The sequence below is a fragment of the Danio rerio genome, chromosome 21 (assembly GCF_049306965.1).
Source record: "Danio rerio strain Tuebingen ecotype United States chromosome 21, GRCz12tu, whole genome shotgun sequence".
NCBI classification, from domain to species: domain Eukaryota; kingdom Metazoa; phylum Chordata; class Actinopteri; order Cypriniformes; family Danionidae; genus Danio; species Danio rerio.
In genome coordinates this window covers 23437446-23459476 of record NC_133196.1, presented here as the reverse complement: position 1 = coordinate 23459476, position 22031 = coordinate 23437446, and the positions used below count along the sequence as shown (strand labels likewise).

The 22031-nt window shown below is 37.3% G+C and overlaps 1 protein-coding gene across 10 annotated transcripts in view; it reads right to left on the bottom strand.

Moving 5' to 3' along the window:
- Positions 1–22031, bottom strand: part of gria4b (glutamate receptor, ionotropic, AMPA 4b) — a 177795-nt gene that overhangs the window by 83856 nt on the left and 71908 nt on the right. For all 10 annotated transcript variants that reach the window (XR_012396477.1, XR_012396478.1, NM_212752.2 and 7 more), the window contains exon 3: positions 3494–3733. Coding sequence is in view for 5 of the 10 variants with exons in the window: in NM_212752.2 (NP_997917.2) it covers positions 3494–3733 (240 nt within the window). In the remaining 5 variants the exon portion in view is untranslated. The remainder of the gene's footprint in view (positions 1–3493; positions 3734–22031) is intronic.

The window sequence follows — 22031 nt, the reverse complement described above, 5'->3', positions numbered from 1 at the left end:
GGAGGAGGGACAATGCATCAATGTATCATGTCTGGTTTGTCCGGAGACACAGTGACGAGCGTTTCTTTGTCAAATCAGCGTTGTCAAATTTTGATGACGTAACCGCACTGATTCCGGAGCCTCTGAAAGTCCGCGAATGGTATGTGATACAGCACCGGAAAGCTGAGATTCTCTTCTTTATGCCAATCTTTGAATTGTATGAATCGGATCAGCGGATCAAAAGTTATTAAACATTTAAGAGCAATACTTATTTTTAGCCGCGGGCGGCTGTCTCGATCTTTAAGGGTTAAAACCGTTGATATGCAATTGTTCATGGTATGATAATCGTGCACGTTCAAATCGTGGTAGACCGTCATACCGGTATATTGTTACAACCCTAATTTGCATACAGCAATCTGACGCTTCCGGCACTTGAAAAGTTGAGCAAGTCCCAACTTCTGCAGCGACCACTGAAGCGGCGCCGATGGATCCACAATGCAGTTCGGCAACACCTGACATCACCCATTCAAAGTCAATGGGAAGCGTTGAAGCTGACGCCCTGTGTGAATGGGGCATTACTGGAAATCAAAACAGAGTGGCCATCATTTCTGGTCACCTGACTCCATGAGATGAACATTTGAGAAGTAGTTATATTGATTTAGGTTATAAATGCTCCTCAAAGCAGTCTTCCACACATTCTTCAAAGCCTTAAAGTAAGTATATTACTTTAATTCTTTGTTGGAAAAGGGAACAAAATGATTCACATGACTCGTGCACTGTATTCCAAGTCTTATGAAGTCATATGCCAGCTTTTTTGTGAGCTTTTTTGTGAGGACAAACATTATTTGTTATTCTTTGAAAATCTGAAAAGGAAAAAACTTAACCCAAAAATGAAAATCCTACCATGAAGTCACAGTATGTACAGGTACAGGTATTTTAAAATGTGCATTTTAACTAAGGGGTCCATACTGATTTCTTAAATGTACAAATGTACACTATAAGCACATAAGAATTTCAAGAAGTAAACCTTTGTTCTTCATAGAGACTATTATATGGCCTTTAGATACATGGATGCTTTGATATTTTGAAAAGTGACAGCTTTTGTTCCTTTATTTCTGAGAGTGTATGATTAACTTGTAGATGTTTTAATTTTAAATCAATAACAAAGACAGAGCTTGATGATCCAGTAAAGAAGCACAGGTCTATCATCTGCCATCATGAATGGATTATTTAAATTCACATTATTTAATTTTAATGTAATAAAATGACTGGAAGAAACACAATGTTAACTGATAAATTGTTACTCATACGCAGGTCATTTTATCTGTCAAGTTAAATTATTGTAACAGTTTTACGTGAATGAAGTTATCATAAAAATAAATTTTACTGCAGTGAATGTAATGTCGTAACATTGCTGTCTAGGTGCCTGGCATGAGGCAATAGTTGTACAGTACAAAGCAGTTAGCTATAACTGTAATTAAAATATCATAAAAAGGTAATGTAACACAGTTGCTCAGCTGTCTAATAAAACACACGCAAGATCTCACATTCTTTTATTTCATAACTCCTCTTGTGCTTAAATCTTCCTGAGCCACTAGTATAATTTAGTGGACTGCTACACAATAAAACTATTATTGTCAGGCAAAACCCTTGATTGTACCAAAGATGAACAAATGTCCTACAGGTTTTATGAGGTTAAAGGGCTAGTTCACCCAAAATTAGTTAGCTGGCTAGCTCTTTGCAACTTTCACTTGGTCGCCCACTGAAGCTAAGCAGGGCTGCGCCCAGACAGTACCTGGATGGGAGACCAGACGGGAAAGCTAGGTTGTTGCCAGAAATGGTGTTTGTGAGACCAGCAGGGGGCACTCAACCTGTGGTTGGTGTGGGTGCTTATGCCCTAGAATATTGATGGGGACTCTTTACTGCTCATTGAGTGCTGTCTTTCGAATGAACCGAGGTCTTGACTCTTTGTAAAAATCCCAGGATGTCCTTCGAAAAGAGTAGGGGTTTAACACTGGCATCCTGGTCAAATTTGTCCACTGGCCTTATGTCCATCATGGCCTCCTAACCATCCACATATCATAATTGGCCTCTCCACCAATCAGCAGGAGAGTGGTGCATGGTCAGGCGCAATATGGCTGCCGTCCCGTCATCCAGGTGGATGCTGCACACTTGTGGTGGATCAGGAGATTTCCCCCAAAACAGTGTAAAGCGCTTTGAATGTCCAGAAAATCTCTCTCTCTATATACTTGTAAGGAATTATTACAATTATTATAAAAATGTTTTTTTCTGCCATAATTTACTCGGCCATGATTTGTCTGAAACCAATTTGCATTTTTTTTTTATTGAACACAAACCAAGATCTACTGTTTAAAACAAGAATGTTTTAATCTGGTAACCATCATCATTCATATACTGTTGGCAAATCAAATACTTTGGACATCCATTACTAGAGGTTACCATCATTCTTTAATATTTCCTTCTTTTGTGTTTAACAGTACAATAAACGTGGTTTGGAACAGGTCAATGGTGAGTAAACAATTCTTTTGTTAGGGGGTGAACTATCCATTTAAATGGCAGAGTTTTGAGTTAATTCTCCCTTTAAACAGTTTTTTTTTTTGAAGTTTCAAACAAATCAATGACAAATCAGACCAACTCTGAAATGAAAAAGAACAGATCATTCCCTAGATTTAAATTATCAGTAAATAAGGCTTTACATGTTTGTTAATCAAATTGCACAATAAATGGAGTAAGTGATTCTGAACTGTCTGAAGGAGCCTATAATAATTGAAGGATTTGCAAATGCAAAGCTACTTTACATGCAATCAGGGCAATTGTAGCATGTTTTATAATGTATAGGTTGTGTTTCAGTTATGCCCCACATCAACACTATAATGACTACTACTTTAACCTGTGAAAATTAAGAACGCATTTTAAATTGGAAACGATTGTTTCTTTTCAGTACAGACTGGCTGAAACGCAAACTATCCACAATTACTCTTTGACTGGTCTTCTGAAGAATTAAATATCATTCCCTGATTCGTCATGTCACTCTCATATAACCATTACACAACTGGTAGATGGCAAGAACTGATGCAGGCAAACATTGCACATGCCCACTGAGCATGAATGGTCACATATCATAAGTTTTAGTATATATAGTGGGAAAATTTTTCTAAAACACAGTAAAAATGCCAATACATATGGACAATGAGTGTTTTCACACTAAAGTGAAAACTTAAGTCCTTATCTGCCATTATATAAATAACCAAGGACCACATATTCAGCTAAAAAATCTTCTTCAATGCTCTACTGAAGAAGGAAAGAAATACATCTAAATGTTGGATGATTTGAGGATGAGTACATTAACAGGAAATGTTAATTTTTGGGTGATCTATCCCTTTAATATTCAAAGCCAGTATGCATACCTGTTAATCATTTTCACGGGCATTTCTCTGATCTACCCAGCAAAGTGAACTGTGCATTATTATGAGTGGGTGTTTAATTGTCTTACCCCTGTCGGTGTCGTAGAGAAAGACAAAGCGATTCCAGTCATAGTGGTCCAGCAGGCTGAGCAGGGCCCCTCGTATGGAGGGCCGCAGCTGTAAGACGAACTGGCTCTCGCCCTCGGTGGGGAAACTGGGTGTGATGAGGGAGATGTGCAGCGCGCCGCAGAATGATGTTAGCGTGTGAACCGACCTCTTGTCGTACAGGCCGAAAATGGCGAAGACGCCCCGTGAGTACTGGGAACAGACTGCAAAGCACAACAACAAAGAGGAAGAGAGAGTTAGATGCTTAAAACATTAATTACATAATTCCTGAGGGAGCGCTGAACATTTACTTCACTTTAGAGCATTAGGACCTAGCTTACGTTAGTGATCCTGTGTAGGGCTTTTCCGTAGGTGTTTGAAACATTAATGAAACAGCCTGGGAGACCCATCCACCACCTGAACAAGCGCATATATTTTCTACATGGATTCGATTACCAGTTCAGCTCATTTCTGCACCGTAGTACAAAATGTTACACAAGAACGAGTCATTTCAAAAACACAAAATACAAAAGGTATTGTTTAACACAAGTAGGGCTATAATAACTGAATAAAGTGATTTGTTGGCTTTCTGTTTCTTCTCCTTCAGAGGGAGATTCTAAGCTGGTACAAACAATTGTGATGTGTTACCTTTTATGTTTAAGATTAGTAGATCAATATTTAGTATATACACTCATCGGCCACTTTATTAGGTACACCTTTAATCAGTCAATCACATGGCAGCAACTCAATACATTAAGACTATTTGCTGGAGTTCAATTCGAGCCTCAGAATGGGGAAGTAAGGTGATTTCAGTGACTTTGAACGTGGCATGGTTGTTGGTACCAGACAGGCTGGTCTGAGTATTTCAGAAACTGCTAATATACTGGGATTTTCACGCACAACCATCCCTAGGGTTTATAGAGAACCAAAAAAAGAGAAAATATCTACCGAGCAGCAGTTCTGTGGGTATAAATGCCTTGTTCAAGCCAGAGGTCAGAGGAGAATGGCCAGACTGGTTTGAGCTGATAGAAAGGCAACGGTAACTCAAATAACCACTCGTGATTCTCATTACAACAGAGGTATGCAGAAAAGCATCTCTGAACACACAACAAGCCGAACCTTGAGGCCCCTCCTGTCAGCTAAGAACAGGAAACTAAGGCTACAATTCACACAAGCTCATCTAAAACGGACAATAGAAGATTGGAAAAACGTTGCCCAAGTCTCAATTTCAGCTGCGGCATTCAGATGGCAGTCAGAATTTAGCGTCAACAACATGAAAGCATGGATTCATCCTGCTTTGTATAAACGGTTCAGTCTGATTGTGGTGTAATGTTGTGGGGCATACTTTCTTGGCACACTTTGGGCCCATTAGCACTAATTGAACATCATATCAACGCCACAGCCTAGCTGAATATTGTTGCTGACCACGTCCATCCCTTTATGACCACAGTGTTCCCATCTTCAGATGGCTACTTCCAGCAGGATAACGCACCATGTCATAATGTGTGAATCATCTCAGACTGGTTTCTTGAACATGACAATGAGTTCACTGTACTCAAATGGCCTCCACAATCACCAGAGCTCAATCTAATAGAGCACCATTGGGATGTGGAGGAACAAGAGATTTGGATCATGGATGTGCAGCCAACAAATCTGCAGCAACTGCCTGATGCCATCATGACAATATGGAAAAAAATCTCTAAGGAATATTTACAGTACCTTGTTCAATCTATGTCTAAGGATTGAGGCAGTTCTGAAGGCAAAATGGGGTTCAACCCGGTACTAGTAAGGTGTACCTAATAAAATGGCCGGAGAGTGTATATTTTCATTTAGAGATTCAAGATTATGTTTTACAGGATAATTAAGCTACCACTGTATATTATCAGATATAAAATATAGCTTATCTCTAAATGTTGCTGTTGGTCAATAGCCTATGGAGCTTTGGAAAAACTGACCATTTGGAAATTCTTATTTTGTCTAAATTGACATTTTCCAGTTATCTTTTTGAGTAAAACAATATTTAAATTTTGTTTTGCAAACTACTGATGACATTTCTTCTAAAATTAAAATCAAAATAATATTTGTAAAGCATAAAAAAGTGGTCAGAAAAGTTATATCAATTTTAAAACAACACATTAACAATGTGTTTACATTCAGAAGAGTTAAGAAGTCAGTGTTTCTTTGAATAACCCTGATGTACAGTCATAACAAATGAACATTTGGAAATTTGTCCATTTTCTGAAAGAAAGAAAATGTTTGAAATTATAACAACATTTTACTTGAAATTTGGAAAAAATATTCTCAAACCTTTATAGAATAAAACAAATACTGACATTTCATTCAAACATATACCTTTAAGTTAAGTAAATCAAGAGAAACGTATTATTTTCAATTGGCGGAATGAAATACAGTATATTCATGATATAGAAATACATTGCCCCTTTGATTTAACATTGAAAACGCTACGGGGTGCTTGCTGTCCAAATGTGCTTTTCAAAAAACACAGCAAAAGCAAATGGAAAATTGGATCAGTTCTGTGGACTTGCTCATTATTGAGTCAGAGCCGCAGCAGTGAGTGCCAGCGGTTTCCAATACACACTTTCTATGCAGTATGATAATGAGCTTCACGCTGCTTCTCCCTGTGTTTCTGCAATTCGGAGAAACTTCAGTGACTGCCGAGGAAAAAACGTCTGATCCACTGCCTCCATCTGAACAGAGTAGTTAAGCAGACCCGTCTCTAACAATGTCTCTCATGTCTGACAGTCCTGCAGTTATTGTCAGTTTTCCCCTTTTCATATTTCTTTCTTGCAGCAAGTCCGACTTTGAAGCTTTAACTGTGTTACGCTAATGGAAAATCCTCCTGGCTTTGATGATTTTCATTTTCTCTATCTTTTCCAAAAAAGACATGTCAAAACGAACAACGTGCATTGTTCTCTAACTGCTTTTTTTCTGTCATTGTAAACAAGACGCTCATTTAATCGATGGTATCATAATTACATATCGCTAAACGCACCGCAACTGAAGGGTTTTGTGGTAGTTGGTTATTTTAGTATGATTCTGATTGACACTAACATGTGTGTGAGTGTAATTGTGGATTATTAGTGGGATCTTATTGTGCTGTAAGTATAGGCTCTTTGATCATGGATGTGCTAAAAGCTGCACAGGCTACATCTGCTCCAGACTGGGGGAAGGGTGAGGAGAGACACCTGGATCTGACCATGGGGAGCATCAATCCTACTGAGAACACAGCCTACACACACACACACACACACACACACACACACACACACACATACACTTGAATATGTGATTTAAAATCATTTCCCACTTCATGGGCATAATAATTTTTAAACTGTACAGACTGTATATTTGGGTCTTCTTATTACAATTATGGGATGATAACGTTTTTCAAGGTAAACCGTGATTTGGAAAAGGTTTCAAAACTTTGTCTAATATGTCCAAAATCTTCTGCTATACCGTTCCTAAGGTACGTGTAAGATTTTTTCCCCTTTTTTTTAGGACAACATTATCTCCAACAGAAAATATATCCAAAGATTCCATTTCAATTGGTAAAGAAATCAGTGTTTTTAAGCCTAAAAAAAGGGCAGAATTCAATGATTCATTTGAATTATTTAGCCTGACATGTTTACTACTCCAAAACATTTTTAATGTTTCTCAAATAAAATATTTTGTGTTCAAAAGGGAAACAAGTTTTAGTTTTTTTCCCCAGACATTTAAAAAGAATATATTTTAGAGCAGTAATCACAATACCGTGATATTTTTATCCAAGGTTATCATACCGTCAGAATATTAAACTGACCCAACAACAACCATTTTCATAAGCACAGCACTAACAGAAAACATGACCTTTTTTCAGATTAAAAATGCAAATAATGTATTCCATGTTTATGGTGACTGTTCATTCAAAGGCATGATTTAAAACAGTACAAACTGTGCACTATTTACTCTAACCCTATAGGCACTGCAGCGTTTTTGTATTGCAGGCACGCGAGCTGATGTTTTACAGTTGGAGAAGCGATCACAGGGGCGACGCAGTGGCGCAGTAGTTAGTGCTGCCGCCTCACAGCAAGAAGGTCGCTGGGTAGCTGGTTCATGCCTTGGCTGGATCAGTTAGCGTTTCTGTATGGAGTTTGGATGTTCTCCTAGACATGGGACGATAACCATGATCAAGGTATACCGCGGTTTGGAAAAAGTAAAGGTTTTAAAGAGCCCATATTATACATGAAATAAGGTCATATCTTGGTTGTAAGGGTCTCCAACAACAGTCTAATATGCATGCAAGGTCAAAAAACACTTTCATGGTCTTATAATCTGCATTTATTTTTACCTAATTATCCCAGCGACTCCTGTATGAATCGCCCAGTGATTCATTTGTTCCCAAACCCCTCCTTAGCGCGGAGCTAATCTGCGCTGATTGGACCGATGACAGTCTGTCGCGATTGGTCGACTGCCTTCAGTCAGAGAGGGAAATGGCCAATAGCTAATCAGCAATTTAAAAAGTAATCACAGTTCATACACGCTCGATAGTGTAGGCGTGGACTTTAGCTGCCACACTATGGCCAGTGGATAGTGCCACGGATAACCGAACGAAGGAGACAGTCGTGTACTCGCCATACCACACACACACAAAAACACACACACACCTCCGGATGACAACGCTCCCGCTTCAGCCCGCACCCGCCAGGTTTTAGCCTGAGAACCCGCTCCGTTTTCTGCCCGCCGCGCCCGGTCCCGCTAGAGCGGAGAACACAACCAAATATCACCCAGTATTCAGTCACACACAGCACAAAGTACACAAAGCTCGTTCGTTCGTTCGCTCTCTCTCGCTCTCTCTCTCTCTCTCTCCCCGCGCCAGATTTCTGCGGCGCGGGAATACATTTCCGAATAAATCGCGGGAGCAGAACTCTAGCACGGAGCTCCATAAACAAACAGCACGCGTCGCGTTTTTAACGTGACTTTGCACGCGATAAGATAATATATCCAGTTAACCTGATACAGTACACGCGGTTACAAGTAACAAATCACAACTAAATACATTTGCAAGCTAGAGTAAACGAGGCAACAACTTTAACCGCACGTACTTACACTTGAGAAATGTAGGAAGAAACCCATCCTGACGTCCATCAGTTACTCTTTACTGATCCTTCCTTTAACAAACTCAGATGAAGTATTCTTTGTAGCATGTAGCTTCCAGAAGTTTCCAACTGCTTGGTTATAATGCTGATGTTTCATCTTTGGGTAGAGACTCAATATATCCATCTGCAGTGTGACTTCAATCGACCGGCATGTTTGTGTGCGTGTGTTTGTGGGTGTGCGTGTGTTTGTGGGTGTGTGTGTGTGTGTGTCTGGGTTACTGCGTCAGAGGGCGGGGCCTCAGGTTTGAAATCTCCCGGGTTTGCGCGTGCACGTGAAAAACTTTGTTTCGTTCGTACGTCATGGCGAAACACCTAATGAGTCGGTATCAAGGCGACTCGTTTGAAGCACTATGATTCGACTCTTTTATAGATGAATCAACAGTTTTAAACACTGTATTCTTACAGATTTAAGCCTTAGCTGGATACTTCACTTCACTTAGAGCTGTGTTACACACTACATGGAGGGGAATTTTCAAAAACCCATAATATGGGCTCTTTAAAACTGCCAAAATTTTCTGCTATATCATTCCTACGGTGTGTGTAAGATGTTTTTTGGTTACTTTTTTAGGACAACAGTATCTCCAGCAGAAAAGTTCTCCAAATATTTAATTTTAAATTGCAAAGAAACCTGTTTTTTAAGCAAATGACAGTTGAATGATGGAAATTTAACCTGACATCCCAGAGGGCACACAACATCATAGGCGCTAATGTAGGTCATGACATCAAATAACCAAAATTCATTGTCTAGTCAGCGTCTAAAAACAACCTTAATTTAACATCCAATAACAACATCAAATAATATTAAGTAATATATATATCATATTAAAGTAATATACATTTGACAGAGTCAGACATTTATTTGTCAGGTATGGCAACCAAAATCCACCATCTGGTAGACGTCATAGTGATGTCCACACAATGTTTCTAAAAATAAAATATACTGTGTTCAAAGGGAAAAAAAGTTATTGCATTTTACCCAGACATTTAAAAAAGAATTTATTTTAAAGCCATAATCACTATACCGTGAAACAATGGTATTTTTATCCAAGGTTATCATATTGTCAGAATCTTATACTAGCCCATGCCTAAGTGTGATGTGTTTTCTACAGTTCAATACTTGAGTGGCCACTAAGCATGGGTCGGTACAAGATTCTGACGGTATGATAACCTTGAACAAATATCACAGTTTTATGGTATAGGGAATACTGCTCTAAAATAAGTACTTTTTAAATGTCTGTGTAAAAAAACTAAATAGTTTTTCCCCCTTTGAACAAAATATTAAATTATATTTATTTATAACATTTTGAAAAACATTTGGAACAGTTAACATGCCAGACAAAATCCTACAAATGAATCACTGACTTCTGCTGTCTTCATTAGTTTCAAAAACACAGATTTCTTTACAATTTAAAACAGCATCTTTTCTGCTGGAGATACTGCTTCCGAAAAACTTAAAACATACAAAAATCTTACACATTTGTTAGAAATGGTATAGCAGAAAATTTGGGCGGCTTTAAAACCTTGACTTTTCCAAACTGTGGTATATCTTGAAAACGGTTATCAATTCATGCCTAGTGGACACGTGCCCTAAATGCAAGCCTCAAAAAAATGTTTTACAATTTATTTTTGTACAAAAGTTAATGGTAATTTAGACCAGTTTATCCTCATATAAAAATATCAGGGTATCCCTATTCTTATGTGCCCATTTTGTTTTGCTATTAAAGATGTAGATTTTGCTCATGTAAGGGTGCAGTTTATGTGTTGAATTTAAAATGAACTTTTTCTATTATCTGAAATCCTAATATTATAAGCATTTGTTTTTTGATGTATTGAAATAAGTATTGATTTTTAGTACAAATACCAAAAAATAAAATAAAAAAGTAAATCAATAATTAAGTGACTATTGGTTCATTAAATGACGCTTTTAAACTATATAAAATCTAATGTGAAAACAGCTATTTTTGGTGTACCTAAACACAAAACATCATTGAAAAATAAAGGAAAAATGCTATTGTTAATGTTTTGTTTTGTTGAAGACATACAGTGTCATCCTGCAACTGTTTTGCAGCATCTGAAATGTCCTAAACACTATTTTTAACTGTCCAAAAAGGGGAAAAAATTTTGTTTTTACTCTCTGATAGTCAAAACAGAATCAAGAGTTTGTTAAATATGCATTAACAAACAGTCAGGAAAAAGTGTTTAATGTAAATTTGGACCTCGAGTCCAAATATATGGACATCATTTTTCTCTAAAAGTGCATCATATCAAAAGATGATACATAGGTTTTTATTCGAATTAGGCTCCAATAAGCCCAAATAGCAAAGATAAATAAAAAAGGCATGCAACAAAACAGCTTGGGCTTTAAGAGGTTAATGAAGGGATTTGACCAAACATGTTATGAGACATGGCAATCTATGATCACAGACTTAAAAAAACAAAAAAAAAAAAACAAACACTTATTCATTTAACTGATCTATATAAAGAAATTTGTGTAAACAGGTTTAAATGTGACCACTAACATTGTTTGACTCAAAATGTATGTAGAAGATCACTATAAACACGTCAGATTATTATGTAAATATTATGGGAAAAAAATACAACCTTGATTGTACAAATTGTTTTGCTAAAACTCACAAAAAAAACACGATTCTATACATTATTATTTGATTTCCTCAAAAAAAAAAAAAAAAAGATTTTAAAAAATCATTCTAGGGATATTTCACTCAAAAATGAAAAATCATTTTACATATGTTTCTTGTTGAACACAAAAGAAGATATTTAGAAAAATGTTGGAATGTTGTAACCATTGACTTCCATCGTATTCATTTATTTTATGATGGATGTCAATAGTTACTGGTTTAAACAAAATGAGAAACTCATAAATGTTTAGAACCACTTGGGTGAGTAAACTGTGGTTAAATGTTCATTTTTGGGTGAACTATCTCTTTAAAATATATGGTCTTTCAGTTTGAAATAATGCAACACGGTGGCTCAGTGGTTAGCACTGTCACCTCACATCAAGAAGGTCACTGGTTCAAGTCCCAGCTGGGTCAGTTGGCATTTCTGTGTGGAGTTTACATGTTCTTTCTGTGTGGGTGAGGGTTTTTTTTCGGGTGCTCCACTTTCCCCACAAGTCCAAAGACATGCAGTATAAATTAATTGGAAAAACCAAATTGTCTGTAGTGTATGTGTGTGAATGAGAGTGTATGGATGTTTCCCAGTACTGGGTTTGCAGCTGAAAGAGCATTCACTGTGTAAAACTTAAGCTGGATAGGTTTGTGGTTCATTCCGCTGTGGCGACCCCTGATAAATAAAGGGACTAAGCCGAAGGAAAATGAATGAATGCTTTTGAAATAATATATATGACTATTTTTTTAAAAATCTTTATCATTATTAATTTCAAGTACACATCTAGTTGGAAATCACTGCTCTAAGAACAGTAATGCTTGGTCCTATTATATTTATAAACCACAGAAGCCACACACACACACACACACACACCGTCATGTCCTTCATCATCTGCACTCCACCAACTATTTTGTCTGCGACCTGCATACCAAGTCACATTGCCAAAGGCTGATGTTTATCCTATCAGGGAGAGAAATAAGATTGCAGCAGATTTTTCACTCTGCAGTCGCTCTGTTCCACCTGATTTGCACAGTTAACCCTCTTTTGAATAACGCTGAATACATTCTCTCACAGCGCATGTCAAAACACAGTCCCAAATGAGTATCTGCCACAAAAATTAGCACAAAGAGAACAACATTGTCTTAACTTCTCCAATTTTACTCTGTTTCCTGTCATCCCAATCCACAGTGCTAGAACAAAAAAAAACAAAAAGCAAAAAGAGTGTATGCCAGCATTCACGACACTGAACTGCACAGCGAATTCTTAAAAACATGTATTAAAAACAAACTGACCTTATTTCTGCCACCAATATGTTGTGAAAATGAGCAAGGAAAGAAATCTCTGCATATTCAAACTTTTGATCTCTCCTTCAAAACATTAAATAAAATCCATGCTCTCATTTAGAATAAACAATAGCAAAAAAATAAATTCAATCAAAGTAACAAGTATGTTAAATATGTGGACCACAAGTAGGCACCCCAATAAATTTAACTGAGTAAAGTTTTATTTTCCCATTGATATTTGACTTTTTGTACACCTGTGTGTTGTGGGACAGGAAATTGTTCAGCCTCCTGTTTCACAGGGGTATAAATATGAAAAATGAGTTAACACACAGGGCAAACTCATTTAGTCATTCATCACAATGAGTAAAACCAAAGAACTGAGCTGTGATTTGTAATATAAATGTTCACAAAATGGTAAGCAGCTTTGAAGAAAATAGCAGAAACACTGAAAATAATACCAGTAATAATGATGTGTTTTCAATCAGCCTGAAACAGGATGACAATCTATCTATCAGAATGATGGTTTAAGTGGTCAAAAAAACTACAAGCTGCAGAATTTAGCTGGGTCGAAAGTCTCTAAAACTACAATCAGACATCAACCCAATCACCCAAAATTGCTTGAAAGGGTTACAATGAAAAAAGCCTTAACATTTATTTAAAAAAACAAAGCAATAGATTAAAAGGTTAAGCATTAAAGATATTTTATCCAGCCTTCTTTGCATAAATTTACCAAGGGTGCCAATAGTAGTGAAGAGCACTGTAATTAAAAACATCTAGTCTTGTTATTAAGTCTGTGTATTTTGACCATAATAAATGTAGCGCCGTTGAAGTGTGGTATATGACGCTGTCAAATTCATCAACACGCTCTGTTATGAAAAATAATGACTGTTCAGCCTAACTTGTGGTTTCCTCGTTCAATTAATGAAATGCTTGTCGACTGATCCTGACATGAGCATGAATCCACAGCTATGACAGCTGACAATTGCTGAACTGCACTGCTTTATAAACCCACACATATCAACATTAGGCATGGGACAATAATCGTTTAATATATACCGCTATACCGTGGTATGGAAAAGTCAAGGTTTTAAAACCGCCCAAATTTTCTGCTATACCGTACTATGGTATATGTACGATTTTTTTTACAATTCGTTTTTAGTTTTTTAGGAAACAGCATCTCCGGGAGAAAAGATCACCAAGATGCCGTTTTAAATTGTAATAAAATCGGTGTTTTTGAAATTAATGAAGACAGCAGAAGTCAATGATTGATTTGAATTATTTAGCCTTACATGTTTACTGTTCCAAAATTTTATACATCTTTCTTAAAATAAAATATATTGTGTTCAAGGGGGCAAAAGGTGGTTGTTTTTTACCCAGACATTAAAAAAAAAACTTATTTTAGAGCAGTAATCACAATACCGTGATATTTATCCAAAATTATCATACTGTCAGAATCTTATACCATCCCATACCTAATCCACATACCTACAAACACTCACAGTTATCTTTATGGGGACTTCAAATAGATATAATGAATTTTGTAATGTACAGACTGTATATATTCTATCCCCTTATATCAACCCTACCACAATTCACTGCCATTGCTATACTTGGAGACATTTGGTCCCTTCAAAGTAGGGAATACAAGGTACACCCATACACACAGATTGTTTAGTGTTAGAAGAAAAAGCGATGCGAGTACGCATCCAGTACAATTCATGAATACTAATATTGTACTGACTTTCTATTTAAAGCCTCTAAATGCAATCAATAATAACCAAACAAATAAAAGAGAAATTGAAACTGGTAAATAATAAATATGAGACCTTTTGAAGCCTATAAATAAAATATTTTGTATTTTCTAATATACATTTCAGGAGTAATTCTCTTTTTAAAAGCCCAGAATTTTTATTTTTTTTTGGATATTTACAATGACAGCTTCAGCCAACAGTATTAAAAAATAGGACTGCCTCGATACCCTAGTGTCAAATGCATCATTAAAAACAACGGAAATTCAATTTTTTTTCAGTAAAGCAGAGGAGTTTCATGACCAGACAGACAGGTCTTTGGGGGAAAGCACAGTTACATTTCAGACCTCGTCTTGATCTTAAACGTGTTTCAGTCACACTTCCTACATCCGCAGGGCTGGATAGCTACTAAAATCACCACAGATATCCTTGGGGAGAGAGAAAGTGGGGGTTGGGGAAGGTAGTTGCTCAAAAGGGGACATGGAGGCTGCTTGTAGCAATCAAGGCTGCAATTACGTTAGCAAGATTCGCAGCAAACGCTCCTCCAGTCCAGCAACCCCCCTCAAAAAGCCCAAACTCCAGCTTAGCTGTTTTCCCTGTCAGGCTGACCTTTTTAAAGGGACTACGTCTGTTTAGGAAAACAACCCAAGGTAGGTTTTATTTGACATTATCAAAAAGCCACAACTCAAATGCCCTTTGTGTGTACTCAGGATACAGTAAACACACCGCGTTTCAAGCAGAGCCGGATGCTTCCCCTAAGGAATGAAAAGAAGGGTTTGTTTTTAATCGGCAAGGTTTGTATCAAGTTCTTTTGGTGACAATGCAGCTTGAAGATTGGCAGATTTCCCACTGCGATGGTCCATTTCTCTACGGCCCAAGCTACCAATGACCCCTAAAGAGCCTCCACCAACATTCCACTCAAATGAACAAGCAGGTCAGTGCAGTTTTCCCGCACTTCCAAAATCAATGAACGTCTGTGTGTGTATGCGTGTGTGTGTGTGTGGTTTGTACAATCCACATTCGGTTTTATGTAACATCAAAATCATTTAAAGGGACAGTACACTTGAAAAAATAATTCTGTCATTATTGTTACATTCTAAACTTCTGACTTCTGTGTAACACAAGCACAAAAAACTAACTTGTTTTGTCAATTAAGGGTCCAAATAATGGACAACATTTAAACATAAACCAATAAATGTTTTAAAATGTAAAGTTTTTATGTTCCACAGAAAAAAAATATTGTATGTTTAGAACATGAAGATGAAATGACAGCATTTTCATTTCAGATTGAATTGCCCCTTTAATCTAACCTTGTAGCCATTTTTTTTTTTAAACTGAACCAACCAGAAAGGACATTTATGACATGCTTAATTCTGTTAGGGCTCATAGCCAGGAGCTGGACATCCCCGATAGCTAGCTTGTATATTTTATAGTAGTGTTTCAGGTTAGCATCTGTGCATCTGCGAAATGAATGACTCCCAAAGGCAAAATAAACCAGCTTTTGCTTTAATTCACATGATCCATACAGGAATCTGGAATGAAGAGATTTATGATGCAATAACGCCTCGCAGGTCTTGCCTTCTAACCCTGCTAGTCAGGCACCCAGACAGCCTAGCGTACGTGAAGGGGGCGAGGAATAAGCACAGCTCGGCTGCCTCCTGATTCTATGTAAACCATGAACTGCAGAAAAACAGATCCCGCTTTCCGCTTCACGCATCACTGCTGCTGACAGCTTCACTCGCAGTGCGCTTGACTTCATCTCCCACAATGCCTCTGGGACAGAAAAGATGGATTAGGTTTCCCTGTCTGCCTGGTCCCTCTCCTTCAGACCAGAACCTTAAAGATTATGACAAAAAAAAGTGAAAAAATAAGGCAAAAAAAAGAAAGCCCTCCATAATGGAGAAACCAGCGAAGAGGTGAGTTAAGGTGAGGGTGGATCTTGATTTCAGTCTATTTTATAAGTGAGTTTGACAGCGATAGCTCTTGTTTGAGAGCGGGGGGCATGAGGAGCATCCTTCAGTGCATGACTGCTTTATCGATACTAATAGCCTATCCTATCCTCTGGTCGCATGAAGAAAACTAACCTTTCCAGAGGCTAATCTGCTGCTTGTCACTACACAAGACATATGGATATAATCACCACAGCATCTGCTTGCTGAATTAAGGCAACTGGTTGAGTTAACATGAGAGTGGTTGTAAAATCATTAATTTTTACCAATTTTCTGTGGTCACATTGGTGAAGTTTTAAGGAGACAAATGGTCAACAGTGATGTATGAAGCATAATTCACACTTGTTATGCTCTAAACCATAACCAGTCATAAGCCAGTGGTTCTCAATTCTGGTCCTCGAGACACCCACCTTGCACATTTTGTATGTCTTCCTTACTTAACACACCTGATTCAGATCATCAGCTTGTTAACAGAGATCCATGAACTGATCCTCGTGTGTCAAATAAGAGAGACATGTAAAATGTGCAGGGCAAGGGGTCCCAATGACTGGAATTGGGAATCGCTGTCTTAACCTAACACGTCAAATATGGAAAAATCCAACATCCGGCCATTTATTTTCTTTCTTTCTTTCTTTCTTTCTTTCTTTCTTTCTTTCTTTCTTGCTTTCTTGCTTGCTTGCTTGCTTGCTTGCTTGCTTTCTCTTTCTTGCTTGCTTGCTTGCTTGCTTGCTTTCTCTTTCTTTCTTTCTTTCTGTCTTTCTTTCTTTCTTTCTTTCTTTCTCTTTCTTGCTTTCTCTTTCTTTCTTTGTTTCATTCATTCGTTCATTCATTCATTCATTCATTCATTCATTCATTCATTCATTTTTTCGGCTTAGTCCCTTTATTAATCAGGAATCGCTACAGTGGAATTAGGGCTGGGTGATCATTCGATATTGATAATTTTCATGATATAAAATTTTTCGATAAAATGATAATGACAGTTCGATAATGGCTCGATAATATTTACGAACTATGCGTAACGTTGCGCAAGCATTTTGCAGTCTGCCCTTCCGGATGCCGCACGCTGTACAAGTTTACAGCCATGTAGTGTTAGTTGTACACAAAAACGAGATCAAAGGAAAAAGCACGCTCTCCGCTTTTCATATCCCCGCGGGCCGTGCCATCTCCGCCTCGCCTCCGAAACGCGGCCAGCTGCAGACTGCAGTGAATAATGCTAAGCTGACTCTGCTTTTTCGCTGATCCACTGCAATGTCCCGCTATACACCCGCAACCGACCTGCAATTAGCTAATTATAATGTATTTTTTTTATTACCCGACCCGCGGTTTATCAACAGCGCCCGCAGATATAACAGCCATTTACGCATCACTAACGGGAGGCAAAAATACAACCTTTACGGCTCCCCGTAAGTTTTCGTTGTGATGCGCGATTTGTAAAATAAGAGTCTGCATAGTCCTATTTGTGCTAGTCTGTCAGACAAATTAAACATCCGCAGATATAACGGAGATCTGCGCATAACATGGTTTATGCGTCCCGCTATATGCGATGTCAAGAGGGTGACTGCATAAGGTAAACTGCACACACTTGATTATGTAGTGCGTGGACGTGTCTCACAGTGCAAAGCATAACTAAACCTTTACATGTCCATGTTTAATCAGTCATCGATAAGATCTATTGATTAAAGTGTTATTGACAAGTAATCGTTAGCATCCCTAAATAAAATATATTAAAGTATATTTCACCCTAATACATCCAAATTCATCCAAAACTGAAAATTCTGTGACCATTAACTCACCTTTACTTGTTCCAAACGGGCTTATTATTATTATTTTTTTCTGATGTTGAACAATAATATCCAATAACTTGTAATGTCTTTGGTTGTTGAAAACTTGAACAGTAAATGCTGAATTTAGATTGTTCTTTTGTTTATTTATTTTTTTTTTATTGTCAGACAGCTAAAACATTTCACAAAATGTGTTAAAAAACACAAACATAAAAATGCACAAAGCGATTGGCATACTGAAAATCTTATAAAATTGATAGATTTAAAATTTTACGTTTATCGTGATAAATATCGATATCGACTGATATGAAAAAAATTATCGCGATAAATTTTTTTGCCATATCGCCCAGCTCTAAGTGGAATGAACCACCAACTCATCCAGCATATGTTTTATGCAGCGTATGCCCTTTCAGCTGCAACCCAGCACTGGGAAACACCCATACACTCTTGCATTCACACACATACACTATAGCCAATTTAGCTTACACAATTCAACTATAGTGCATGTCTTTGGACTTTGGGGGAAACCAGAGCACCCTGAGGAAACCCACATGAACATGGGGAAAACGTAGAAATGCCAATTGATCCAGTCAGGACTTGAACCAGCGACCTTCTTGTTGCGAGGTGACAGTGCTAACCACTGAGCTACCGTGTTGCCTGCATATATCAACATGAATATTTTTGCATCATAGTTGTCGGTGCCAGATGGGCTGGTCTGAGTATTTCTGAAATTGCTGTTCTACTGGGATTTTCTTGCACAACCATTTGTAGGGTATTACAGAGAATAGTTTGGAAAAAGAAAACCAGATTGACAAAAAGGCACCAGCAGCACAAATAACCACTCAATGCAACTGAAATCTGCAGAAGAACATCACTGAACACATAAAGCCTTCATGTGAACCATGTGAACCTTGAAGCAGATGAGCTACAGCAGCAGCAGACGAAGAGCACAGCAGTTACACTCCTATCAGATAAAACAAGAAACTGTGGCTACAAATCACACACAGGTCTACTTAATCTGGACAATAGAGGATTGGAAAAGTGTCAGATGAGTCTCTATTTCTGCTGTGACATTTGGATGATAGGGTCAGATTTTGGGGAATTAATGAATCCATCTTGCCTTGTATCAACAGTCCAGTCTGCTGCTTGTGTAATGGTGCGGGTGCCATATCTGTCTACCTGACTTGCTGAGTATCTCCATCTCTTTATGACCACAGTGATACCATCTTGCAATGGCTACTCTCAGGAGAATAACGCAACATGTCACAAAGCTCAAATCATATCAAACTGATTTCTTAGAATTGACCGTAGGTACACTATACTCAGAAGGCTTCCAGAGTTTTCAATCAAACTGAACATGTGCCATATGTGCTGAAATGAGAGATTTGTATCTTTATAAACAAGCTATCAAAGTGAAATAACACAACAAAAGGTGAAAGCCACTTTGTAAATAAGATTTAAAGGACAAAAGAAAAAAAATGAAAGAGTAATTTCCTGCTTGTTAATAGATTTCTGAATGTTTGTTATCTTAATAATGAAAGACTCTTGGTTGATTTGATATAAAACATCCACACAAGCTTTTCATTCACATGCGAAAAATCCAAGATGAATACAATTTTTTTTTTCTTATATGCCTAGTTGTGTGTGGGTGATAAAATTGATTAGATTCCTCTTCTGAGACAGGCGTGTTTGATATTTATAGAAAAAAAAGGGGCTGAATGAGATTTTTTTATGGGGGACGCAAGAACGTGGAAGCACAACTGTACAGACAGACAAGAAAGAGTGTCGGCCTCATTCAAGCACTCAAACACGCAGTGTGACTAATGCTGGGTGGCGAATGAATAAACTAACACTTGTCAGTGACATTTACAAAATTCGTCATCACAGGCATTAATGGAGAGAGAAAAAAAGAGAGAGAAAATGTTTGCGCAAGTCTTTTCCGAAAGCAACGGTAATCACATCAATGAAGCCTGAGGAGAAAGCCTGTGAGCCATATTCCCATGACCTTACTTCCTGTTGATGCTGATCCTGCTACTCAAAAAGTTTCATCGCAACGTCATAGAGTTACATTTCTGCGCATCACACATGCTTGTATCCAAACAACATACAAAGGAGTTTAAAAACTCATTTATTCATCTTTCTTCAACTTAGTCCCTTTATTTATCAGGGGTCGCCACAGCGGAATGAACCACCAACCTATCCAGCACATATTTTTATGCATCGGATGCCCATTCCAGCTGCAACCCATTACTAGGAAACACTTATACACTCACACACATACACTATGGCCAATTTTAGCTATAGCACATGTATTTGGACTGTGAGGGGAAACCGAAGCACCCAGAGAAAACCCACGCGAACATAGGGAGAACATGCAAACTCCACACAGAAATGCCAAGAGACCAAGCCAGGGCTTAAACCAGCAGTCTTGCTGTGAGGCAACAGTGCCAACTACTGAGTCACTATGGCGCCAATTTATAACTTTTTAATTTATATATATAAAGTTTTGTGGTGAACATTTTTACTTCACAGGACTTGCCCACCTTGCTGTCTGACAAGTCTTTGCTACTAGAAACAGCACTACTACTTTTAACTACTTCCATAGGAAAATAATACATCTTTTATCAATTGGAAAATAATGCATCATGGAGATATCAGGCAGAAGCAAATAGAAAGATCTACAATATACAAATGTGTTTGATAAATTTAGTTTTAGGTACTTTGCTAAATATTAAGAAATATTATATGTTATCAAATGATTATTGTTCCTAAAATGCCTGACATGATTTTTAGAGTTTTTACACAGCTGAGGGCAAAAATATTTTCAAACCTTTTTTTTCCAAAGGAAATTTTCACATTTAAAATTAAAATTTAAAATAGAAATTTTTTCAATAAAAAAAATAAAATAAATAAATAAATAAATATATATATATATATATATATATATATATATATATATATATATATATATATATATATATATATATATATATATATATATATATATATATAGTTATATACAGTTAAATAATGCAACTGTAAGTAAGAAAAAAAATATATATATTTTTTCCCTCTCTTTCAGATACATTCTTGTTTCATTCAGTTTTTCAGCTTTTACACTTTTTCAAAAATATTCTTTGTTGTCATTCAATGACTTGCCTAGTTAATCTACAGTAATTAATATAGCTAAGCCTTTAAATTGCACTTTAAGCTGAATACTTGTATCTTGCAAAATAATTATTAAATGGTACATACTGTCATCATGACAAAGACAAAAAAAATAGTTATTAGAAATTTGTTGTGCTTAAACGTGCTTCTCCAATGTTTCTCTATTAAACATTCATTCATTCATTCATTAATTTCTCTTCGGCTAAGTTTCTATTTCAGAGGTCGCTACAGCGGAATGAATCACTAACTATTCCAGCATGTTTTATGCAGGGGATACCCTTCCAGCCACAACCCGGTAATGGGAAACACCCATACACACTCATTCACACACACACTAATACACTACAGACAATTTTCTGTTTAAAACCCACGCCAACACGGGGAGAACATGCAAAGTCCATATAGAAATGCCAACTTGCCTAGCCGGGACTCTATTTAACAACACTTGGAAAATGTATAAAAAGAATTACATTTCCACAGGACTAGGGATGGGTACCAAAACTCAGTACTTTATCAGTACCATGCTAAATTATAAAATACAGAAGTATCGATAAGCTTGGACGTTAACGGTTCTGCTATCGGTACTGGATAATTATTGCTGAATAATCCTTACTAACAGTTGCATAATTTAACTGACCAACCTTTTCTAATTTGCGATATTTGATATTCGTCTGCACAGTTGGCAATCTCACATGAGAAATGCTTGTGTTTTCGCCCCAATAGTACAATGGTGAACACGTCAAGTACAAAAGCCTTTACAGTTCTCGGCTGTGCGCACACTCTCAGCGGAGAATCGTGCTAAGCACACA